We start from the raw sequence: 26,796 nt of genomic DNA, 5'->3' as shown, positions 1-26,796 counted from the left end.
GTAATATCCCCTTTTGATATACACCTGATTTTTGCTCAAAAGTAACAATACCGATAATATAATTTATCTACAAGAGTATTCTTTCACTAAATTACACGATAGCAATTGAATTTAGGAAAATAATCAATTAACATAAAGCAAATTAATAATGATAACTCTTATTGTAAACATGCAGATTATAGCTTCAACCATATTAGGAACTTGAGGGGAAAGGACCATCGGATGCTGAAATATCCCGAACTAGGATATTGTTTCAAATCTGATTTGGTTTTTTGATTTTTGCCATGTTTTGCTTCATTTCATTGCAGAGTAACAACATGCAAACATGCAAACTAAACATGCAAGGAAACGATATAGATTTCCAAGGAAATAAGCATGTTACAAAGACAAATCTATTGATAATGATTCTGATATAAAACATGCCATTTGAAACATACAGAAGAATATTGAATGACTTGCAAGAAGAGAGACCTTAGCAATGTGCTGTAGAGATGCGCCAATACCAACATGGAAGGAGAAATCAATATCAACCAAGCCTACAAATAATTGCTGCAATACAAAGAATGATTACTGTCCAAAATTGGAGATGCTGCTACTACACAATTGCCCTAGCCGGAAAATCTCCTTCTAAACTTGATTAAAATGATGCCAATCTGCTCAATGATGAACCTTGAGTGAGCCCACCTCTCAATTAGTGTTGGGTTTCCGTCCAACCTACAAATATCCAATGGTTTCTGTCCTCAGATATGACTGCTGCTGTCAAACCAGCAACAATGGAGAAATTATCAAGTATCAAATCAACATATCATAATCCTCGGAGAAGGAAGGAAACCCCTTAAATAGTTTTTCTAAACCGCTTTTGGACCTGAAAATCACAATGTGTGATTTTTAATAAACTTTTCCCTCCAAGAAGTTCCTCCCACTTCTAGAAGGCTTAATAAATGTTATAAGTTTATTTTATAAATTTGCCTTCATGATAAAGTCACTTCATATTTTATTACCTTCTTAGTAAAGTCACTTTATGACTTTATTTCATAACTTAAGTCACTTTCATAACTTAAGTCACTTTATTTTTATAATTTAATTTTATAACCAAAAGTGACTTTCCCTTATAATATTACTTTATGGGTTCAAAATAATATTATTTATTTCTCCATCAGTAAATAATTGACAATGCCAGCCTCTCATCCCTTATATCTCCGAATTAGCCTACCGGAATGACAGAAGAATAGGCTAATCAACACCTGAATGTTCACTGAGGAGAAGGGGACATTACAAGTTGAGACTATCCTCCACAATTAAGCCCAACAGCGTTGGACAACCAACCAAGTCAATCTGACCCCTTGGCCCACAAGCAACCAACTCAAGGGGTGTCTACTTAATTAAGGGGATCTGTACTCCTGGATCTCCCTGTTATGTTTCCTTGCCAATTTCTAATATGATTGCTTTATTAAAATACAATGAATAATTTCTAATTCTAAATCCTTGATGGAATGGCAAAATAATTCAATAATAAATAAATTAAATACATAATAGGAGATTTCAAAATATACAATAGATTCTACTGTGTTGCACACCATACACTTTGCTAAATACCCAATGGCTGCTTTATTTCTGAATTATATTCAAATCTCCGAATGCAATTTATATCTCTGAATTCTGATCAGAACTTAATTTATATCGTTCCGTCCTCTCATATTCCATTTCTTATTTTCCTTTTATATTATGACGTCTCCATAGAAGGGAGGTGTCTCTTTGAATGGAGATAACTCTTAAGAGGCACATCATCTTTTGTCATATTACTTGCTGCCTCTAACATAATCTTAATCGCTGTTTTAATGCTTATGAATTTTTGCTGCTCATTGCTTATTTATCAAGTCAGATCTTATCACAATCATTGTCCTAACATAAGCGCTGCTTTTACTTTTACGAATCTCTGCTCTTTGATAATCGTTGATAGCCTGATATTATTATATCTATGCCATCAACTTGGGTGTCAATAGTGAAGTTGGCCTGATAATTGTTCATATTTGATTTATTCTAATCCTCCTCCTAATAGGCGAGTACTTCAATAAGTCAGCTTTATCAGATATTTACTTGACTTTACTTTGTAATGTCCCTTGACTAAGTCGGCCTTACTTCATTAGTTATTTTTAATCTCAGTTGGTCCAGGCTTAATTGCTATAAAGGATATGAAAGGCTGTGACCGTAAACACTAACAGGGAATATGACACACAAAGATCCCCTCACCCCTTTAAACAACAATTAAGCCTAGTTCACCTATCAAAACAACAAAAAAGAAAAAAATCTCATTTTAACATTTGCAATGTGTTGAAGAGCAGTAGTTGAAAGAGAAGACTAGGGCATCAAATCCACCATAGTTCGCAGACTTGGACTTGGAGAGTATTTAGCAAGCCCAAATTCTTTGACTTGGCGAAATCTTGGCAAAAACTTGACTAACACTCGGCAACTTAAAGAGAACTGATTTTTTTTATAAAAACACTGTTTTTGCATTTTTCTATTACAAAATGTATCAAATGAGTCTAAAAAAAATAATAATTTAATAATCTATATTAATATATAAATTTTAATCAATATTTACATTATTATATACATTTTGTTGGTGTTGGAAATAAGCCACACCCGGACCCAGACCGACGATGGACTGGTCCAAGAGGGGCCAGTAGCTCAGTGGTAGAGCACTCCAGCAGCCTATGAAAAGGTCCTAGGTTCGAGTCCTAGCTGGTCCATGTCTCAACATGGTATCAGAGCCAGGTCCAGGCTAGGAGCCCCAAACACACGAGAGGTGTGGCTTAAGGGGGGGTGTTGGTGTTGGAAATAAGCCACACCTGGACCGACGATGGACTGGTCCAAGAGGGGCCAGTAGCTCAGTGGTAGAGCACTCCAGCAGCCTATGGAAGGTCCTAGGTTCGATTCCTAGCTGGTCCATGTCTCAACACATTTAAAATTTTAGACTATTAAATATATTTACATTTTAAATTTTAAACAATAATAAATATATATACATCTAAATTTTAAACAATATTAAACCATTAGATATTATTAAATACATTTAAACATTAATAAAACAATAAATAAACAATATATTTATTATTAATACATGAAGACTGAAATTTTAAAGAATATTGAATTATACTTATTACTATTGATTCGTTCGAAATATCGATTAGTATGAAACAATAAAACAAAACTAAAGGAAATTGCTGCAAAAAAAGTCGTCTGTCATTGTATTATTTTGGGTGTCGATTAGGGTTTATTAAGTGAAGAAACGACAAAAAACTGCCTGTTTACTGTGTTTTTTTTCTTGCATTTGGGCAACGGATCTTCTGGCAGATTTCCGACGGGTTGTGTGCGAGTTCGCGGCAACTTAGGCATGAGTTGTAGGCGAGTTTTCGTCATGTTACAGGTGCGAGTAAACTTGCGAGTTGCTCATTGGGTTGAGAAACATGCGAGTACTCACATATTCAGCTAGTACTCACTGAGCATGCAAACAATAAAATCCATTACAATAGAGGTAAGTTCTTCATCTTACATTTGTTTTACATTTTTAAAAGCTTTTTTCAAAAAATTTACACACATAGGGATGTCATTGTGATTTTATTTTATTTTTCATTTGAACTTACAGTTTTCTTTTAAATTGTTAATAAGAAAACACCATGAACAACAATGAGATTAGTCATACTGAGGAGGTGGAAATTCAAATGCAAGAAAGGTGAGCTAGATCTCATAGAAGTATGATAGCCACAGGGGGTTCTTCAGGGAGTGGGAGTGTAACAAGGCCAACAAGTACAAACCCATTTGAATGTTCTTCCAAACTCCTCAAAACCTATGTCAAAAGCCCATTTAACTCCAAGAAACCCATCTTACTATTTGCATCATGAATTGATAATAATAAGAAAAAAATTCAAGGGGGATAGAGTATGGCTATGCCATTTGTGCAAAATTGAATATAGGGGTAGCTATACAAGAGTTTATGGTCATATTTTGTGGAAAGGTGGTCAAGGGGTGAATGGCTATGCCATTTGTGCAAAAATAACTCTAGCTGAGAAGATTGAGGCAACTAGATTGCATATGGAGGGGGTGGGAAGAGGCAACTAGATTGCATATGGAGGGGGTGGGAAGAAAGAAAGGAATTCCATTGGATGACTAAAGATGAAAGACAAACAAAAGTTTCTAAATAATAACTAAATGACTAAGATGACCATTATATCAATATTACAATACTATTTTAATACCCTACAAAAGATGTGACATAATCTGTAGGTCATTTAGCCACAAATTCATAGAAGGCCGCCCCCCTTCTCCTTTGAATGCTTTGCGACATGAGCCTGCTGCTGAGACCCTCCTTGGTTGGACTTTTGATCAGCCAACTGCTTTCTGCATAACATCTTCATATGACCAAGAAATGGAAACCATTCCTTCAACACGATGTTAGGTAATGAAGCCATCTCTCTCACTATCTAGAGACATGGAAATTGAGATCATCTTCTCAAAGAACTTCACATTTTTGAAAAACCACGATTTTGCCAATAGTCGTCAAAAGAAAAAACTTTTGCAAAGAAACATCGTTTGCCCTAGAAACCCTAGGTGCGACCCAAAACAAGCTACAAGAAACCACAATTTTCTGGAATAATAGTCAAACTCTAGATGCGATGTTGAAATCACACATGATTTTGTGAGAGCATTGGCAAAAACCTTCATTTCTGTCAAAAAAGGGTGAAAACCCACTAATTCAGAAATCTAATGACAATCCACAAACTCAAAAATCTGAAGAAAAAGAACCCATGATTTTTGTATAAAAAATCATACGCAAAAAAACAAAATGAAAAGCCAGCCAAGATTTTTAGGAGAAAAATTGTGCAAAACCTTCCATGATTTGTTTTGGATATAGGAAAACCCACCATGATTCTTTTTGGAAAAAAAAGAAGAAAACCCACACATTATTTAAAATTCGTCAAAAAACTCTTTGCTCACTTTGATACCTTGAAATGATAATTTGTTATATCTGATAATTACTTAAGGAGATGAAAGTTTCTTAAATAGAGATTACAAGAGGATCTTTCCATAATGGAAACGATCAAGAATAGAAACACAAAAGATAGGAAACTTCCTAAAACTAATTAATGACGAAAGACATAAATAAAAGTTTCTAAATAATAACTAAATGACTATTATATCAATATTACAATGTTATTTTAATACCATCCCTTAACGGACATCCTACTAACTACCCTACAGAAATGTGACAGAATTTCCAGGTCATTTGGCCATGAATGCATAGAAGGCTGCCCCCTTCTCTTTGAATGCTTTGTGACATGAGCTTCTTGCTGAGACCCTCCCTGGTTGGACCTGGGTGGACTTTTGATCAGCCAACTGCTTTTTGCATAACATCTTCATATGACCAAGAAACGGAATCCATCCCTTCAACATGATGTTGGGTAACAAAGCCATCCCTCCCGCTATCTGGAGACATAAAAATCAAGATCATCTTCTCAAAGAACTTCACAGTTTTGAAAACTGTGATTTTGCCAAAAAGTCGTCAAAAGCAAAAACTTTTGCAGAGAAACATCTTTTGCATAGATTTATCAGTTTTATTTCTCTCCAACAAGTTTTCCAATATTCAAAATTTTCTTCTTATAGAATTTGAGTCTTCTATTTCAAGGACACATCCCCATATTTGTCTCAAAGTCAGGGATATGTTTTTGATATGGGAGACACATATCGGGGGTTAGGGTATGAGTTTTCACGCAATTATGGTTTAAACTTTATACTTAGATAATCATGAATAGTATACTAATTTAAAATGCCCTTCATAATGTTTATGCCACAACCGTGCATCATGTTTAGGTTAGTGGTTGGTGTTTATGTGATTACAGATTTTGTTATTCAAATGAGTTTTGCTTCCATCTATATTGGTTATTACTACTACTTCTTGCAAAGCTTATTGAATATCAAGCATTGTGGAAGAGTTTTTTGTGATATAATAAAACTGGCCACCATATGAGAAAATTATGTTGTTATTGAGCTTGCTTTTCAAAGTTGAAAATTTGCCTCTTTGACAAAATGAAACCCATAATCTAGGTATTTGTTGAAAAGCTAGTTGAGTCTACTTTCCAAATATGTCAATTGCATATGAAAATATGTAGGTATGACAAATTTACACCAAAATTGGTAATTGTAGGTAATGATTTTCCTATTTGCAACAGAAGAAATGTTTCTAAATGGAACAAAAATAAATTTTCAACTTTGGGCCTTTTGGAGACTTAAACTTAGGACCTGTGGGTTCCGAATTACAAATATTTGATAAAATGCTTATAACTAGTTCACCTAACAACAATTATAAGATTAGTTGCCATTATATATACTTCTCTAATACGAATCTTCATAAGAGACTTCAACTCGAGACCTTCCAAATATTATTAGAAGTTTCAAACCAACTCATGTAAGCAAGGTATATGTTTAAACATTATGTGTAATGATTTTGACAAGTAAAAGTGAGAAAATAATATGCTCTGAGAAATCCACTCTTGCCATCAAAGATGGAACACACCATATGCCTACCAACCTTGATGTGCCTTTGCATGATAAGGATGTGGACTTGGCAATGCCAGACTTGAAGACGAGGGTTGGAATTATAAGTTCTCAATGGTCAAACCCAAGATATAATCAAGCTTGTACCGGTTTTCATCAAGGGGTTCATACTGATGCTTGTATAGGGAGGTGTCCTTCATAACAAGCTCACATTTCATCTTCAAATACTTTGGCCTGACAATGTTCTGAAGTAACTCTCATGTTCTTGTCAAAAGTTTAAGAAGGCCACTATTGGCTGTTGTAAATTCTGAAGCAGTTACAGCGGCAACCTCCACTGAAATTGCCCATAATCCACTCAAGGAATTCTCTGAGGCAGATAGAAGTTCTGATGATGAAAAGCCCAACTTTTTGGGCACATTTAGCTTCTATGCTATGCCTCAATTCATTGGATGACCCTAAGAAACTTTGGTATATTCTCCAGAAGTAGACAAAGATGTTAATGTCTTAGCGATAGAGGATGCAAGCTCAGAACTTGCATTTCACTTATCTAGAGTGGATTCCCAAGGTGGGGAGATCGTTGTGTCATATTAAGCACGTGGGTGCTTCCTGAGAGATCATTGGAGGCCTTTGCTGTGTTTTTCATGGACCATTTATTACAAACAAGCATTATTGTTGCAGTCCTTGATAGTAAGTAACCTGAATTGGCTTTCACCTGAAGGTGGAATGAATAGTTCAATCTTACTTTGCTTGTTCATATCTCACAAACTATACATGGGAGGGGATGGCAGCAGAAGCCTTTGACACACACTCCATTCAACCACCTGTTAACCAACCCACAATAATATTCACACACAATTAAAATCCAGTTACCTAATTTCCAAGTATCTTGTGAATGAGTGACTTTACAAGATGTTTCATTTATCAAACCTACAAACTACACCAAGTTTGAATCACAAACCTAACATGAAGATTAGATTTTATGTAAAATCTCATTTGCATTTTAAAGATTGGTATCTGTACTAAACTATAGTAGTATAGAGATCGTATCTGCACTCTTTAATGAGCGAGTTGTTGTTTAATAACACAGAAGAGAATATATAAAACTTATGTTATTTTAATGTAGATTTTGTGGGTTACAATGATTGTTCTTTCGTTTGTAATATTTCCAGATGTACTTTTTTAAATATATCTACTGATGGTAATTGTTATGTCCTGATATCTTGCATAGCCTACTCCATGCATGTCTAAATTGAAGTGATGCAAGGATTTTTTTCCCACTGCATTCTTTTGAATTTGAGGTGTAACATGAAAATTTATAGATATACAAATTAAACCATGAAGGCATTGAATACGATATAAAATTCTAAAACAACAAAATAATTAAAGATTCACTGTCACTGTCAAAATGGAACAGTGCAATTGAAAATTCAGAGTTTATGGTCTGTTTCGGATTGGTTTACATTATGTTATGCTGTATGATTGCAATAAGATAGTAAATTTTGTGCATGGCATTGATGCTTCATGGTGAGATGGTATAATATGATTGGAATGTTACTCCTATATCTTATTCTTTTAACCTTTATGTTCTTCTAAATTTTTGAAGACTTAATCACTAAAATAATGAAGAGTTTTTTGACTTATCAAGAGAAAAGTAATTTTTGTGTCATCCTTTTGCAGAATCAACTTCACTATTTCCAGCTTTATGCTTGTGCCAATGAGTCAAACTCCCAGGCCCCAAAAGTTTGTGAGAGTTCAAAAACAAAAGGTGACAAGACTCTTTCAATAGGCGATGGATTGAAGTTGACTATAAAAGACCAAAGGCACCTTGGTATTGGAGATAATGTGGGTTCAATTTCAGATTTGAGGAAAAGTTTTCGTGTTTGCTTTGTACGACTAAATGGCATTCTTTTTACAAAGATAAGGTAAATAGTAGCTATTTTCTAAGCATGAGTGGCATCTTTTTATGCATTCAATTTTTATAGAGATTAAGACAAGATTTGTGTAGAATTAAAAACTTATATGATTTCACAAGAATACATAGAGATTTTATTAGTAATTAGTGGTAATAATCATATTAGCATTATAGTTACTTTGTATGGGTTGTTGGGAAAAGGAGTGTTGTAGACCTTGTATAATGCTTATTATGCAAAATATAATATTTATTTGTGGTGCATATAGGAAATCTAGGGATGTGTGTGTATCACATTGGTTAGACATTCTTAGGGACCATTTGTATAATGTATGTAACATTGAGATTAATATTTAATAAGAGTTGCACATTGGGAAGATATTTAATATTGAGAAAACTTAGTACCAATTGGGAAAAGTTAGCTTCAAAAGTCAAATGAAGGGGACATGGTTTTAGGGGCGCATGGATTATGTAATACCACTTGGTGGTTTTGTGCAAGCTCGTTTCTATAAAAGCAAATATGAGTAGTTGCTAACATTGGCTTGTTGGCTAAAGTTGATTATCGTTTGTAAGTTGCATATGTGAGGGGAGGAAACCAAGATTGGGATGTGTGGTTTTATGATTCTCATTTGTTTGTTCACATGGAGTGCGATTAGGGAATTTGATGTTTGAGAAGCCTCGCATGGAGACTTTGCAAGCAAGGAAACCTAAGGATGTTTGTTCAACCTTTTTAGGCATGGCCACATTTTTGAGACATTCTGGTGTTAGGGAGATGCCTAAGGGACATCCCCAAGCTGTTCCCAAAAATTGTAGAATGTCATGAAATGTCTTTGATTGTTTTGAGGATGGCTGATTGTCCCTGTAATTTTATACCCTAGGTTTGTTAATCAAACTTTATCTTTTATCTATGCCCTAGATTGTAATTAGATTTGTCACAAATAAGTTAACATTCAGTAAAATCAGAAAGTAAGTAATCAGTAGACAAACACACATACGCTGGGAAAACCTCCAAGGAGGAAAAACCCAGCATGAAAGACCCACAGGTCGGATTATATATTCTCCTCTTAAATGCACAAATACAATACTTAGCTTCTCTGTCAGATCTGATCCTTTTGTATGGCAGATCTGCTCTTTCTAAGTTCTCCAAGTTTGTACAACACCACCTATGTACTCTTGAACAAATTCGCACAAGTCTGGATGAATTCGCTTTCTTCCTTATGAATTCGCACCTTATTAGCAGAGCTGTTTTCGCATTTGCTTGCAGAATGGATGAGTGTGTATTGACTTGCAAAATGTCTCTTATTTATACACATCTTTAATCCTTGATTGCAAGTCGGCCTCCTTTGAGTTTTGGCGCCAATATATTAGGTGGCGTGTATTTAGCATAGTGTGGATATTGGGCTGGGCATATATTAGGGTCACGTTACCCTAGGATAGGGCCCAGACCTAAAGGGGTTCGGATGTTGCCTTAAGGCAATCCGAACCCATACATAACCCTAGTTACAAACAACAGTCCCCTTCAAAAGTCACATTTTTAAAATAAAAAAACTCAGAAATCAAAAGAAAAAATGTTTCAATATTCTTTCCTTGTTAGTGCCTACACCCCAGCTCTCTCTATACATATTGTAATCGAAAGTGAAACTTGTATACTAATTTTTAATAGCACATGCATATTGACAATGAATTATGAAAACATTTTGAATAAGTTTAGACATTATCACATTTGCTAATTTGTTTGACTTTGACTCGTGAGCTCTCAATTTAACGCAAGTGTTATGGATTAAGGTTCTATAATGTATATATGAATGCTTTATCAATGTATCATATAAATATTTAAAATTTTCCTATATATTTAAAAATTTCCCCATTTTTTTTATTGCTCTCTCACCATCCCCCAAAAATGGCCCGAAAAATTGGGGACCTTGAAATGTGTCCCCATGGCCCTTGCCATCCCTATCTTGGAAACTTGAGGTAACATAGTTTCAAAGTGTATTGTGGTTTTGTTTATGAGATAATACATTGAGTGTGTGAGTGCTGTTGGAGGATGATTTTCCCTTACGAAGGTTTTTCTCAAGTTATACCTTGTGCCATCTTGATGATATGTCTAATCTTGTTAGTTTATGGCGAAATAGTTTATTATGGCTGTAAATTTCCTTTAATTCAATATTAGAGCTTGGTTATGTTGATGTGTATTTTGTACATGACCAAACACAGAATAAAATACCTAAAGGTACCTTATCCTCTCTTGAATAAAGTCTCTGAATGCTGAAGATGTCGCGAAAAGGATCAATCGGGATGACTTCAAGGTTCTTTGCTGTAGGATCTCTACGTGAGGATAAGCTCTCTGTGGTATGATGTAATCTTGTTGGAATCACAAGGGGACTTACGCTTGATGATTGAACATTTGATTTGCTGGAATCACAAGATTTTACTGGATTAGATTTGAAAAAAAAAAGGAAAAAAGACGAGGGCGAGGAAAGGATCTAATCCTAACACTAAGAATGTAGGAGCAATGAATGATCTTTGATGAAATTCTAACTAAGTCTTGTTTTGACATCCCAGGACCATCTCCACAAGGTTAGTGCGATCTTTGAAGGAAAGCTTTATGATGTTCAAATCATCACTACATGCATAGACACCATCAAGCTGATGCATATCAATGAAGGAGCGACAATTGAAGTTAAGCTTAAGCTGAATGATTCCAGTTGACTACACAAGGCAAGTCTGCAATCAACAAACTGCTAGTAGTATGGATATACGAATTTCACCATCAATCAAACACATTTCTTCCACTCATCTAATAACATGAAATCAAATATGAGAAGTATAGAGACCATGCAAATTGTTGAATCGACCCATAAATTTCACCATTTCTTCAATGAAGTTTTACAAGTCTTTTACAACAACATCTTGGCAACAATCTTTGCCTTCTCTTTCTATTCTACTCTAATTGCTATTCTATCAACTGACTGTTCACTATTTCTAACTATTCACCTTCTAACTACTCTCTATTTCCTCTTCCCCTTTACAAATGAAGAGCTGGGGCTTATATAGTGCCCTTAATACAATTCAATGGCTAAGATCAATTTGAGATCAATGGCCAAGATTCTACAATGAAAACCCTAATTAGGGTTTATTACAACAAACTTAATTCCCACCAATGAAATAATTGTATTAAATGGACACATGTTGTCTCTGGAATATTCGACCAATGGATAGCTGGGGTAGGTACATCGAAGTTTGTGCCACCTTTAATGAGTCAGGTACATCGAATCTGGACATGCTGAGGTGGACCAACCCGACTGGAGGAGTGATGACTAGGAGGCCACCTTGTCTAACACTTGGTTGATGCTCAATTTGGTGATGCTTTCCTTCAAATGCTGGACTGGAGGATAGATGGAGAAGGTCGCCCTTAATGATGCTGGACTGGAAGAGGTTATTCCTGATGATGCTTGACCGAAGAAGGCCGTCCTTGTCGATCCTAGACGGGAGGAGGTCGTCCTTGTCCTGACTTGATCTTCTTTGATGAGGGTCTGCCAAGTAATTGATCCTTCGACTCCGGGGCCGCCATTCGATGCCTACACAAAAGATTAGAGTTAGTCTTTGAGCATCAAACCTTAAAGCATGAAATTTAAGACCTTTCAAGGGTATAACTTAAGATATTAATTTGAAAAAGTCATGATAAATCAAGAATTATACATTTTCAAATTAATTATGAATGGAAATTGGATTTTCAAGACTTAGATTTTACAAAATTGCAATGAGATCACAATAAGTCTTGAATAAGAGGCTTCAAAATGATTCTTCATACATCCCCCTTGAATGCTTAACTATAAAACCTTGAAAAATGATGAAAGAAGACCGGATTTTGATGGACAAGGCTTAGATTATAGTCCTCCCTTGGATGAATTACGCCTCCATTAGCCTTCAAAATGGATTTCACCTTCATTAGTCTCCACTCTTAGCAAAAAATCGCCTTCAAAACACCTTCCAAAATCTGGAAATTATCCTCTAGCTTGCCCAATTTCGCACCTTCAAATATGCTCTTTAAATTCACATGAGAGATAATGCAAGAATGATTTGAATTTGCTAAAGAACCTCTCCCATTATATAGAGTGCTCATCTTGATTTACCATGAGGCCGACCTAGCAAATAAACAAAAAATAAAATAAAATCCCTTTTAGAAGGAGGCCGACATGTTTATTTAGTAGCAAAATAGGATAAAATCCCACTTAAAAGGAGGCCGACATGTTTATTTAGTAGCAAAATAGGATAAAATCCCACTTAAAAGGAGGCCGACATGTTTATTTAGCCAATAAATGTGTTTTGAGCGCTCACCTTGATTTTTTAAGTTTTAAAATTAATTCCAAGGTTTCAAAGGTGGTTTTTATTTGTTTTAAGGCTTGGAAATTAGTTACAAAGGCCCTAATTCATGCGAACTTGATTTAGCTTCCCATGTCTTGAATTTGGCAAATTTAGTGAAAATTGTGGGCTAGCTTAGGAATATTAAGGTTTGATCAAGACTTAATGAAACTTGTTTCCTTCTTAAGCATCAAAAATATCCAAAGTGATGGTTTGAACCCTCTGTCTAGACTAGCTCACTTGATAAAATTGAAATTTTCTCAATCAATATTTGCAAAAATCAATCTTGCAATTTACCTTAGACTCAATCAAACAAGGTTGAATGATAGATTTTTTGATATTTTCGCCTTGGGCCTCCTGAGAGGGTCAGGAGCGATTTTTCCAATTAGGTCTTGAATATCTCATTTCTTTCACTCCAAAATTTCCCGGAAGGCGAGCATATGCTTGTTTTGACCTAATCAAGTCTTGCATTTCAATTTTTTATGAGGAAATTAGGTGAACATGTGAATTTCGCCCTGGACCCTTTGGAAGGGTCAGGAGCGATTTTTGCTTTTTGTAGCTCATTTTTTATCATTCCAACTTCAATCCACCTCACAATGCTAGGAAATATCTTTCTTCTTTCTCCCAATCCAAGTTTAATTTCGTTTTGCCAGGCAAAATGGGAGATTTTAAGATTTTCGCCCTGGACCTCCTGAGAGGGTTAGGAGCGAATTTTGAATTTTAGGCATATTTCTTTATGCTTTTAACTTGACATCACTTCTAAGGCAAAGAACATCATGCCTCCCTCCCATCCAAATCATGAATAGCAAGATCTTGCCTTAATTTTGCCAAAAAAAAAAAATAAAAAGGGAAGAACTTGGAAATTTCGCCCTGGGCCCTCAGCAAGGGTCAGGAGCGATTTTTGCAATTTTTAAAAAAAATCTTCATTTTTCCAACTTGAAACTCCTTTGCAAGGTAGGTTCTCATCTTTCATCATGCTTTTGATACTTCATTTCAACCAAACCAAGCAAGAAAGCCTCCTTCTAAGCCTTTTCGCCAAGGGTTGGGAGCGAATTTTGCAATCTAGACTGAAAATGTTTCATTTTTCACCTTGAAACCTCTTTGACATTCCAAAACTAAGCAAAAACATCCCCCATAAAATTTTCGCCCTAGACCCTTAGCAAGGGTCAGGAGCGATTTTGAGTTTTCAAGCAAAATCCTTCATTCTTCAAAGTTAAAACTTCTTCAGGAGGCAAAAGGAAGTTGTTCTTGTTTCACTCATGCCTAAAACTTGACTTTTTTCATTGCAAGATGAGAGCTATTGGGAATTTCGCTCTGGACCCTCTGGACCCTCTGGAAGGGTCAGGAGCGAAATTGCCTTCCTTGTCCAGAATTCATCATTTTGCATGCTTCCAAACCTTTGAATGATGTTCAACCTTCACTCCAAGAGACCCTGCACAAAACAAGTTAGCCAAAATTAGTGAAAAATAAGCTCATATAAAATTTTCGCCCTGGACCCTCAGCAAAGGTCAGGAGCGAAATCTTCATTCCAGGCTAAACTATTCAATTTTTTTGGTTCAAACCACTTCACAAGGCAAAATTAGATGGTTTTCCAAGTTAGGAACAAGTTTTCAAGCTCAAACAAGGTGGCAAATGAATTTTATAATGAATTTCGCTCTAGACCCTCTGGAAGGGTCAGGAGCGAAATTCCTCTTCCAGGATAGAATCCATCATTTTCTTCGAGGTTTTGAATCATTTCCAATTTTCCCTTCAAAATGCCTTGCAAATCAAAATTTGGTCAAATAAGGCAAGGAATGAGTCCTAGGTTGATTTTCGCCTTGGACCCTCTGGAAGGGTCAGGAGCGAAATTCCTAATCTTGGCCAAAATCCTGACTTCATTTTCTCATTTTTCCATCCAAACAAGTGTTTTACCCTCAAAGATGCCTGGGAACGAGTTGGTTCTAAGTTTGGGTCAAACTAGAATGCCTAATGGAGATTTTCGCCTTGGACCCTTTGGAAGGGTCAGGAGCGAAATTCGCTTTGGACCCTCTGGAAGGGTCAGGAGCGAAATTTGACTTTTTGAACTCTCCCTTATACTTTAAGTTATATTCCATATATACTTTCAGGATGTTTGAGAGTGGTTTCAGACCTCCAGGAGCTATATTGCAAAATCTAGTTTTTGGAGGATTTTCAGTTTTCCAAACTTAGTCAAATTTCAGGATCAGGACATTCCAGACTTAGCCAAATTTCAGGATCAGGACTTTCCAAACTTCATTTCAGGATCAGGACATTCTAGACTTAGCCAAATTTCAGGATCAGGACATTCCAGACTTAGCCAAATTTTAGGATCAGGACTTTCCAGACTTCATTTCAGGATCAGGACATTCCAGACTTAGCCAAATTTTAGGACCAGGACTTTCCAGACTTCATTTCAGGATCAGGACATTCCAGACTTCATCACTCACCAACTTGACCTAACTCAAGCAGAACCTGCTATGCAGGTGATCCCCTTGGCCACACTCGAAAGCTAAAGGCTAACAGAAAAAACCCTAAAAGACCTAAAAAACAAACCCTAGAAAGCAAAAAGCAGGGGTCTCCATTTGCAATGGGGCGATGTGTGAAATGGTCACAACAGGTTACAAGGTTGAAGGCGTAAACATCTTCTTAGTTGTTAACCTTTGGTTTGAGTATATTCTTGTGCATAGTTGAATCCATGACCTTGTAGGAAAATAATGAAGGCATTGTCAACGTTACATGTGCATTTGTACACTTGAGTTGCAGTAGATCTCAGGTTTGATGGAGATTTGGCGAGTATTTTGCTTGAACTCTATCTGTGAAGGTTATGGGGTGAGCTTTTGCTAGAGACCTCTTGGGCAAAAACGAATCTCACCATTGAGTCTAGAAAGTCCCAAAATCTATGGATCCATATAAGATTTGGCTATGTTTAGAGCCTTGGTGGTGATTTGTGGTAATTTGATTGATAAGTGTTGTGATCATAGGTTATCATGGTGTTGCATTGGAGTCCGGTTGGCATGAGATGATTGGTTGTACACTTATATCAAATTTTAGTGAAGCTAGAGGTCTTTTGTTATTGACGATCATGTGTTGAGGTAGTTACTCTTTGATGAGGTTTACGTAGGAAGGCCAAGGAGCCTACACGTGTGTTGGGTATGAGTTCAACATGGATTTGTTGAGGAGATTGATCTTGGAGAGTCATTTTGGCTTGGTCGATCTTGGAGGAGCAATCTCGTTCTTCACTCTTGGTTCTATTGGCAATGAATCATTTGATAGGCATTTCCCACCTTGTTTTGAGATTCATTTTTTTGGTGCTTTGTTTTCTCATGGGAATGAATTTTGAGTTATGGATGTTAGTTGTAGAGGGCTCATTTAAGGATTGGTTGGCACATGTTGTTTTTCCATTGCCTTCTAATGAGAATAAATCTCGAGCAAGGGATGCTAGTTCTGGAGGAGCTTATTTGAGGCTTGTTTGGCATGGGTTGTTTTTACTTTTTTTTTTTTCTAATGAGAACGAGTCTTAAGTTATTGATGTTAATTTTAGAGGGCTTATTTGAGGAATGTAGAGGATAGTTTTAGACTTATTCCCTGGTTTTGGGAGTCTATGTTTTGGTTTGATCTTTCTTCGATTCGAGAGGCTTATATCCTAGTTGTTTCTTGATCATATGGTTTTTTTGATCTTGTTGTTGAATGGTTGGATCTTCTGAAGGTTTTCTTGTTGGACTATTTGTGAAGGAGATGTTACTAGTCAATTTTAGGTGTCTACAAGTAGCTAAACATATGTTGTGATATGTCAAAGTTACTCTTGACTTTGACATTTACTGTCATAGGGAAGAAGCTTTCAAGTTGACAGGATATACAGATGCTGATTGGGTTGGTTCATTTGATACTTGGAGATCAATTGGTGGCTACATTTTGTCTTCCATTGAAGCTGAACATAGAGTAACGATTAATGCTAGTTGTAAAGCAATTTGGCTGTGTTGAGCTTTGTGTGATCTTCAATTTGCCCTGATTACCAAATTTCCACTTTTTGTGACAATTAAGATGTCTCTAAAGATGGTGGAAAATTGTATTTATCATACTTGCACCAAGCACATTGAGGTTCATCATCACTACATTCCACAAGTTTTTGATCTGGGATATTTCTCTCATTTGTTGTGCATCTCAAGAGAGATTGATCTAATGACCAAACTTCTTGGTTCTATTATCTTTGGCAAATTTTGGGATAAAATTAAAGTTTGCCTTTGTATTAGATATAATGTGATACTATACTAATGTTAGATCACTATGTATACATTAGTACATTTTTGCTTATGATAATGATGCTATGTTACTAGGAGACACGTCTTCGGAAACTTCCCGATGCATAGGCCATTTAGATTAGATATGGTACCAGTAGTATAAGCAATTTTAATTTCAATCTTTGTTCAATTTAAAGTTTAACGTTAAACTTTACCAGTGTTCTTGTTTTCAAAGTTCTCTGTCATGATATTTTCTAGAAATTATTAAATTATATTAGAAAAAATTGGCGTCTTTAAGTACCCACATTTCCTATTTTTGAAAATTAGTCGTACCAGTACCGATACCAGTCTTCAGCGTCTCCAAGAACCCCGTCTCCCAGTAACCTTGTTATGATGTAATAACACACATTAGTTATGCTTGAAAAGGTAATTTATGCAATATAAGCTACAATTACCAATGTAACATTTTGTACCTTACAATACTACACACATTGAAGCGTGTAGTTGGTCAAACTGATTTTGATTTATTATTAATATCAGAAAATTTATAAAATGATATAAAGCATATTATAATAGATAATTATATTCAGCAATATGTTATATATAATGTTTATATTTAAGAAATATAAATATTATGAAGTAAAAAACAAAACATAAAAGAGTAATAAGAAGCGGAAGAAATGGCTATTGGCAACCCAAACCCGTTGTGGATTGTTAAAATGTGAAAGGGACGCCCTAGGTTGCTTTTCTTGCAATATAGATGGATGCAGAGTACAGCAGCCATTGATTAGTGCAGGCTCTGAGGCTGTTTGGTTGTAATGTGATGTGACCACCAGCTTAATCCAATCATACTGGCACCACTGTTTTGCAATTAATTATAATGTTTATAGTTGATGAAGGACCTAGTATAGCTTCTAGGACAGGGACACAAGGATGGATTTTTGGGGATGTCTATATATATATTACTGATTTCCTTCATATAGAGATCAGAATTAAAGTTCACAACACATCATAGATCAAAGTATGGGTTCAATATATAAACTTGTTACACTGTTGTGAACTTCCAAGAGAATTTTAGAGGGCCAGCCTAGCTGTATAAGGAGAAGAAGTAGTGTTGACCTAATCAGATTATGAGCAAAAATGCTATATATACAAGATCAAATCACTGTTGTTTCACATTCATTTGCCCTTTACAGCAGGTAACAGAAATGAAGTTACGGCAGCAAATGGTAGAATAGAGGGAGTTATTTGTCTTCTGAATGCATAAAGAAGTTTCTTCTGAGCAGAACAACATGAATAACATTCAAAGAGCAGAAAAAGGGTATTTGGGAAACAGTAGCAAAAACTTAAAATGATGGAATGCCAAAAATATGCACCTTAACAATCAGTTGCTGCCCCCCAGCATCCCCTTTACATTCCTCGCTCCCTCACATTCCTAGGAGATGCCCTAAACATTCCTAGGAGATGCCCTCCATAGTTAGGGGTTTTCTTTAGGACGTCACCAATTTTTTAGATAAAAAGGGACTCGGTGTGTATATTTTGTTCTTGGCTCAGTCCTCGAAATGTTCCCTCATTAAGGAAACAATTAAAAACCCTCAGGGATATCTCCGACTAATATGTTTATTTTCACTATGTTAAATGGCTGATTGGTATTGAGCACATTTTTCTTAATTGGTTTGCCACTTAGTAGCAAGTTGTTGATCTAATGAATAGGGCTTGAAATATTTGTATAAGAGACATTCAGGTTTAGTTAGACATAAGGTGTCAATGTATCAATGATTGTAATATTGTAATGATTTATATGTTATTCATGCCTAAAAACACAATTAACTTACACATTGTAATTTACAACTGATGTAACTTCTTCCCTCACTAATAGGCACCCACCTGCAGACATTCCAATGCATGCCTATGTCCCCAATTTTCCTTCTGTATAATAGTAATATATTGATTCAAATAATTGAACATTACTCTAATTTATTTTTTTGATCCCGTCACAATCACTCGATACTTCATATAGAAGAGTTTTTCTATGTATTAGACAGTATTCCCCAGAGATGTGTCCCTAGGCCTAGACACTAAACTGGAACATTTGAGACATTATAGGAATAGGGGGGTGGGGACAAGATGTCCCCTCATGCTTGCACCCATAGAAGCAAATATCTTTTGGCAAAAAATGTAGAATATAAAAAAAGAGAGAAATAATTGCTGTCTTTTATATGTTTAAAGCCATGCTAATTGCATAGAGACTGAGTGAAAGTAAACGAGAAAGGATGCCATGAATTATGAAATATGGATTTTAATCTTTAATTTTGAGATCATTTATTATAATGTACACTGCATAATGCGATAATACATAGTTTGACTTCAGTCTGAATCAGCAAAAATAATCACAAACTATTAAATACAAATTTCAAGGTACTAAACTATTAGTTTGTTTTATGGAAATAAACTTGACAAACACTATTTGATATCTGGTACCTAATGCTTTGAAAACATCACACAAATCGTTGAAATTCAAACCGTGGAAACGAAAATGGAAGCATGCACAGATAGTTACACCTTATACCTGTTTTTCAATCATTCAAAAAACATATATGGAAGCCTCCACAACTGATATAACTCACATTTGCACAGAAACCAACTTGTATCTTACATTCAGTTTTCCAGTCCTTAATAAAACCTACTCTTCCAGTAAAGAGATACTCTGAATGAAATGCTTGCAATCTTCTATTTTGCTCTTATTTCAGCTAAAAATCTAATCTTCCAAAAATCAGCTTTAATTACAAAAACATCCTTATCACTTATAAGTTATAAGAATGAGATGGAAGATAAGTTGAAATCATAAGTGATTATCTACACTTTATTAGACTTATTTAAATAAATAAGAGTTTTATTTTAATCACCAAAGTGAAATACAAAATAGACTAACTTGAATCACTTGAACTTATCTCCATACGTCCACATTGAACCTATGTGGAATTTCCTATCTGAGCTAAAAAATCAATTGGTAGAGGACAAAATAGACTAACTTGAATAACTTGATTTTTTCTCTGCACATTCACATTGAATCTGTGCGGAAGTTTGTATCTGAGCTAAAAACTCAAACAGGTAGGAGGATTGCAACATAACCTCTCTCTTTGACGCCAATATTATTTTGCAAAATCATCTGTGATGTCATTTATGCTCTATATTTTTGTATTCGATTCTCTTTCATCTTGTTCTTTTATTACTTATTCCTGTGCTGAAAGTTCTTTAGCATTTTCTATCTTGCTAATTATTTGCAATTTTGCAGTATGTATCAAGTATGTGCACTAATTATTTCACTTTTCTGTACTCTCCGTCTGGTGCTTATGGTGTATTCCTTTTAGCCTGGAGACATTTCCAGAGGTTTATGCTGCTACCATACATGACTTGGAGCAATTGCTTGCTTTAGATGATACATGCCTTGAAGCAGGCTTAGGCTCAGAGCTTCGAAGTGGGATAGGCACTGGAAGCAGCGGGGCTGCTGGGGTACTGCAGCTTGTATGCATCCTTATTTTCACTGTGCACAATGCAAATGGAAGCAATTCTGTGCAGCAACCAACCTATGCTGAAATTTTGCAGCGCTCTGAATTATTACAGAATGCACTGACCATAGCATTTGAGTGTGCAGGCCGACTTATGCGTAGATGTGCAGATGCAAACGATGTCTCTAGTAGCCCTTTTTTGCCTGCAATGCTAATTTTTATGGAGTGGTTGGCTTGCAGGAAAGAGATTACAATTTCAAGTGAAGAGGATGAAAAGCAAGCAAATGCAAGGTACTTCTTTTGGAAACAGTGCATCGAGCTTTTGAACAAATTACTTGGAGGCAAGGATTTGAATGCTGGTGCCACCTTTAGTAGTGTGGATAACCCTCAAATTATAATTGAAGGCGATGTTACATTATGGGAAGATTTTGAGCTGCAAGGGTTTGTTCCTCTTCTTCCTGTCCAGAGGGAATTAGACTATTCAATTACCCCTACCAGAGTAGGGTTGAGAGATAAAAAGGAACAACAGGTCCGTGTTCACCGACTCTTGGCTGCAGGAAAGACCATTGGAACTGCATTTAGTGGGAGTGGAAGAGGAATCACTTATGATAAAGAGACTGGAAAGTTTTACTTGGCTGGGAAAATGAATGATAACAATACATCTGTAAATGGACAGATCATAGCCAAAGAGGTGGCTGAATCTGACCAAGGTATTTCAGAAGTACCTAATATTGGGTATGTAGGTGGATTTAAAGAAAACAAAGTAGCAATGACAGATGCATTACCACAATCAGTCAATGGGGATGAAGACGACGAAGAGTACATTGTTTTTAAACCTGTGCCAAAGGATGTCTCTGCTATGAATACAATGCGTATCTCTGCAGATAAAGAATCTGGTGAAGTATCTTTTAATGTCCCAAATGTTTCTGTTACCTACACATCAACTGCTTTCCAAGGTAAAATTCCACTTGAGAAATTAGAAATATCTAGCATCGGCAAGGAGTATTCAGTAGGTGCTGTATCTCATGGGTTAATTCAATTTCCTACATGTTCCTTTTCTGATTATCTTCCTGATGCATTACTTCAAGGTGATGGTGTGGCTATAAACCATGCTGCATCTTTGGGTCAAGCAGTTACTGGGATTGGTTCTGCAGCATCCAGCACTGTGCATTCATTGGTTGGTACAACTGTTTCTTCAGTTATTCCCAGTCGTGGAAATGTTAGTCCAGTGTGCCAAGGAGGACTGCAGCTGAACAAGCAAAATAGCATCGGAGGGCCATTATCTGCTCTCCCTAGCCTCACGCTAAGCAGCTGGGGCATCCAGAATCACGATGTGATGCTCAAGGGTGGGTTGGGAAATTCAAAAGTCAATTCCCCAGGTATTATTGGACAACAGAAGCATATTGATATGAGTTTGTCATATTGGAATACGCAGATAGATGTGCCATCCCTTGCTGGACTGTCAGACCTCTCTATTAATGACTTAGTATCATCTCAGGCAGCTTGTGAGAAATATGGCATGTCATCAAATTTCACGGGACTTAATTCACAGCATGACAGAAATCAGCTTAGTGGTATCCCTTCTAGTATTTGTACAGATTCTCCTTTCTCAGTTGCTAGGCCACATCCATCAGCACCTTTGCTTCCAGAGGAAAATAATATTAATAGTTCTCCAGATATTTCCACTGGTATGCAATACATGAATCAATCAGGAAATGTCAGTATAGAGGCGAAAGGTATAAATTCTGCATTTACAATGCAATTGGAGTGCTCAGATTTGGGAAAATCTTCTTTAAAGACATTTCGTCCTAGCGGTCAGCCTGTAGCCAAAGAGAACCCTGGCAGAAGTTGGATGGGACCTTCTGCTATTGGTCCACCCCCTGGTTTTGGTTCTACTCGATTCATGTCTGGGCAGAGTGATGAAGATGCTGAAGCTCCTCTTCAAGTTGATGATTATGCATGGCTTGATGGTTACACGTCCTCTGGAATCCATGGTATGAACAGTGAAAAGTATGGAAACTGGGGCCTTCCAATGTATTCATCAGACAATGGTATATGGACATCGAGTGATAAATCTCCTGTCTCACCAGATAGCACAGGCTTTCCATTTCCAGGAATTGGATTGTCTGGATTTTGCCATGCTGATGATCAGCCACAAAAGCAGACACTAGATTTGCAGTTTTATGAGCAGTTGTTGCATGACCAGCAGAGTAAATGGTTTGATTATAGCATGGAGGCAAAGCCCTTGCAATTTGGAACCCTACAATCACTCTATGAGGCCCAGCAGCAATCTGAGTCTCAAAAACAGTTACTTTTACTACAAAAGCAGCAAGAATGGTACAGACAGTATCATATGGGTGGTCCATTTGCATCATAAAGAAGGATGCGTAACTATATCGTGAACACATATTTAATATGTCTCAATGGCAAGAGTCTTTCCCAAACATAGAAGATATAATCTGGGACTGCCAATCCAGTTTCTAAATCTTAACAATGATAGGTAAAACCCCTGCTGCATCTTTCCAAGAGTTGTGCACTCTGACAAAGGCTTTAAGTTGATCTATTATGTTTTTGTATGTAACTATATTTTGAACAATGTAATCCTATCGTATGTTTTTGCTGTTCTTGAAACTTCTAATTATACTGAATGGACTGTTATCAGCAGGCAGGTTTTTGTTACTACACTCAGCATACCTTCCAGATGTTCCAATCATATTTGGTAGCAATTTTGCTGAGTATGCAAGGACTTGAACCAATATATTAACTATCAATGCAAGCTTTGAAGAATCCACTGAAAGAGAAAGAATATATGCAATCATTTATAGATAAAACTGGAATTGGTAATCCCATCGAGTCTGCTGGATGTTGTTCATGGAATCATGAGTTTTAACTTAGGACATGAATGTTGCTGATTGAACCAATGAAGCTGAAGCTGTTTGTACATTTTATCTGGGAGCAAGATTTGAGACATATAGGTGGTTTATGTACCCATTATGATACCAATCTTGGCTTTGTGGAAACCACCATAACTGAAGGCAAGTGATCCTTGCCCCAACACAACTTTTTAAACATGATAGATGTGTTTGCTTTTGTTTTGAAGTGTCACTTAGCATGTAGAAATAACAGGGATAGAGTCTTCACACTACTGTATTCTTGTTGAATAGAAGTCTATGTTTTGGATGAGGAAAGGTACAAAGAGTTATTTATTCCTTATCAAACCAAATTCACTTTTGGGGTTTATATGACAATGCATTAATTTTTATTGCAGGGAGGAGCTTTGACTTGCAACTGAGCATTCGGAAACTTTTTAGCTTGTATTCTTCTGATCCATTTTGAGTCCATCTTTCAGCTTGTTGAAGAATCCCCAAATAATTTAAAGACGACAGTTTTGTCACAGATTATCAAGCGCAAAATACTTCATTTGCTTGTTCAGATAAGGCATCTAGTGCCTATACTATTGCTACTTGATTATAACTTATAATATAATGTTTTTGTAATTGAGTTTGTTAAAAGAACTGAGAGGACTGAATCCGATCATGTGAACATTTAGTATATATCTAGTTATAATTGCAGCTTGTATCTACTCACATGTAAAGAGTAAAATTGTGCTTTGGCGTATTAGTCTGACTTGTGCACATAATCACTGTAATAATATAGTATTATTAGGATGTTTGATCCTTTCCACTAGTGTTTTCATAGATACTCTTGTTCTTTAACAAGCTTGTTAGGTTATTGGATTAGCTTGGTTGTGAATAGTTTGACCAGTTTGCTGTTTGGAACACAATGTTATTAAGAGGCATGATCTTTCCAGAGTCTATGATGGTATTTAGAAGTGCTTCTGGATGTTAACTGTGTAGAGATTTTTAGAATCAATGTCATGTCATCAGTAATTCAGTATCGACAAAGTAGATGATATTTCCCATCCAGCAATTTCATTTCCTTAATATAAGCCATTTGATTATCTTATGGTGGTTCTACTAAAGGCTGGTAGTGAGGGAAGAAAATCCAAAGCTGATCATGTTTTTTGTGTGTAAGCTGTGGACGTGTAAAAGTTGTAGAGGTGGTTGTCATTCATTGATTTGTAAATTAATTAAAGCAGAGAATTGGAAAGTTGAGGCCATTTTGTAAGTTTGGGGTTTGTGATGATTTTATGTTTTATTTCATATGGAGATTAAAATGATATTTGGTTGGGAATTAGTATACCCACTGCAACGAGTTAAAACTCAGTGAGAGATGGGAGCTTGTTAATAGAATTTTTTATTTGAGAGATTAAATATGGAGATTGATTGAATGTTTGGTTGGGGATTAATATACTCATCGTAACAAGTTAAAACGAAAGGAGCTGTTTGATAGAATTTGTGGAGAGAATAAATGTAATTTTATCTATGGTTGTCTTAATTTTTGATTCATTTGTTGCATACATGTGTTTGATAACTACCATACGCATTCTTCTGCTTAACGTGTGCCATCATTTGTTGTCGGTGGTAACTTGTCAATATATGTTTGGCGGGATACAATTTAATGATGCTATGTGAAGCTGGGGCAATTATACTGGCAGCAAGAGGTAGATTGTAATGGATTGTGTGATCGCAAGAAATAGAATATAAAGTTGGTGAATATTTACATGCCAATTGAGAATAAGTATCTATATACAACATTTAAATATTTAAATACTTAGATTTAAGTACTAGTTTTGGATACTTTTTAAAATTAAAAAGGCCAATTATATTGAAACAGAAGAAAAATTTCTGCAAAATTCAACCCAATAGACAAAGCTTTAAGGGTAGAGTCACCATGAGCTCCATGAGCTCTTGAAACTCTATTTCCCATGGAGATGTCAAAAAAAATTCAGTCTCGTTATTTCAATTTTTCTTTTTTCTCATCTATTAAGAGCGCCATAAAGAAATAAATGATATGAATTCTTGAAGAATTATGGGGTATTTTCCTTCTGATTGATGATGGGATTTGACAAATTCATTTTAGAATATGAATTAACATTTCTTCTTGGAAAGGCAACAACCAAATAGAGTATAACTTTTATTGATTTGCACAAAATTTCCTATGAGTGCAGATGCATGAGCAAAGCAGCTGACCACTTTGGCAAAATTTTCCACGAGTACCTAATTGCAGATTTTTTGTAAAGCCCTGTAAGATAATTATCTGACCTTAAAGTCACAAACTTGGAGCAACAAAGAGATTGAATTGAAGTAATCATTTTTTATTCCACATGATTTCAAACCTGTTGAATAAACTCAATGGATGAAAAGATGATAATGAAAGGAAATACAAGAGTAAGGAAAGAAAAATGAATTCTAAGTAAGTTTATTCATTAAGTTTATTGATGAAGTAAATGTTACCAAGAGAAATACAAAAAACTTTGGAGCAATCACCCAAATATGAAGGAGGCGGCACAAGAACTTTTGAAAGGGGAAAAACAAAGAAAAACTTTTTGTGATATTATGAATGAAGCAATGCCTAAAATGAGAGAGAGAGAGAGCAAGAAGCTCTTTACATCTTTTAAATAGAGATGAGGAGAGGCGTTACAAAGTAACTTCCAAATCTATGAATGCCACCATTCATAAAATGTGTGTGCCATGTGTCCATATCCTCTTATGGAGGAAATCTAATATTCCTTAATAAAAGAAAATAAAAGAAGTGACTTGTCCTCACACATGTACTAGAGGACAAATTACATGTAGGAATTCTAAAGGAATATCCTAAACTAAATACAAATAAACCTAAGCCAAGTAAAGATTAAATATTCTAACACCCCTCCTTAAGCTTTACTTGGGGAGTTTATATCAAACCCTTCAATGGGTTGCAAGCCAAGATTTTTACAATGAAATTGGAACTTTTCTTTACAAAGTGGCTTGGTCAAAATATCTGCAACTTAGTCTTCCCCCTTGCAATAGAGGAGTGAAACTTGCTTGTCTTCAATTTGTTCTCTAATAAAGTGGTGTTGGAGAGCAATGTGTTTTGTCCTTGCATGGAAAACTGAATTTTTAGCCAAAGCAATGGCACTTTGGTTGTCACAATACAATTGAGTTGGTTCGTGTTGAGGTAGACCCAAATCTTCAAGTAGTCTTCTAAGCCACAAGACTTCTTTGGAAGCATTAGTGCATCCTTTGTACTCAGCTTCAGTGGATCCAAGAGAGGTAGATTGTTGCTTTTTATTATTCCAAGAAATTGCTCTTGAACCAACAAAAAAACAATAACCACAAGTAGATTT

At 35.9% G+C, this 26,796-nt stretch overlaps 1 protein-coding gene across 3 annotated transcripts in view; it reads left to right on the top strand.

The window, feature by feature from the left end:
- Positions 1-24,251, top strand: part of LOC131062505 (nonsense-mediated mRNA decay factor SMG7) — a 33,738-nt gene extending 9,487 nt beyond the window's left edge. For 2 of the 3 annotated variants that reach the window (XM_059221720.1, XM_057996175.2), the window contains 4 exons: positions 8,230-8,474; positions 20,430-23,067; positions 23,233-23,602; positions 23,836-24,251. In XM_059221720.1, coding sequence (XP_059077703.1) covers positions 8,230-8,474; positions 20,430-22,944 — 2,760 coding nt within the window. In that variant the 3' untranslated portion in view covers positions 22,945-23,067; positions 23,233-23,602; positions 23,836-24,251. Of the gene's footprint in view, positions 1-8,229; positions 8,475-20,429; positions 23,068-23,229; positions 23,603-23,835 lie in introns of those variants that run through there. The other variant, XM_057996176.2, reaches the window with a different exon arrangement.
- Positions 24,252-26,796: the final 2,545 nt, after the last annotated feature.

The sequence above is a fragment of the Cryptomeria japonica genome, chromosome 1 (assembly GCF_030272615.1).
Source record: "Cryptomeria japonica chromosome 1, Sugi_1.0, whole genome shotgun sequence".
Lineage (NCBI taxonomy): Eukaryota > Viridiplantae > Streptophyta > Pinopsida > Cupressales > Cupressaceae > Cryptomeria > Cryptomeria japonica.
The sequence above is the reverse complement of the archived record's forward strand: the minus strand, read 5'-3'. Positions and strand labels throughout refer to the sequence as shown.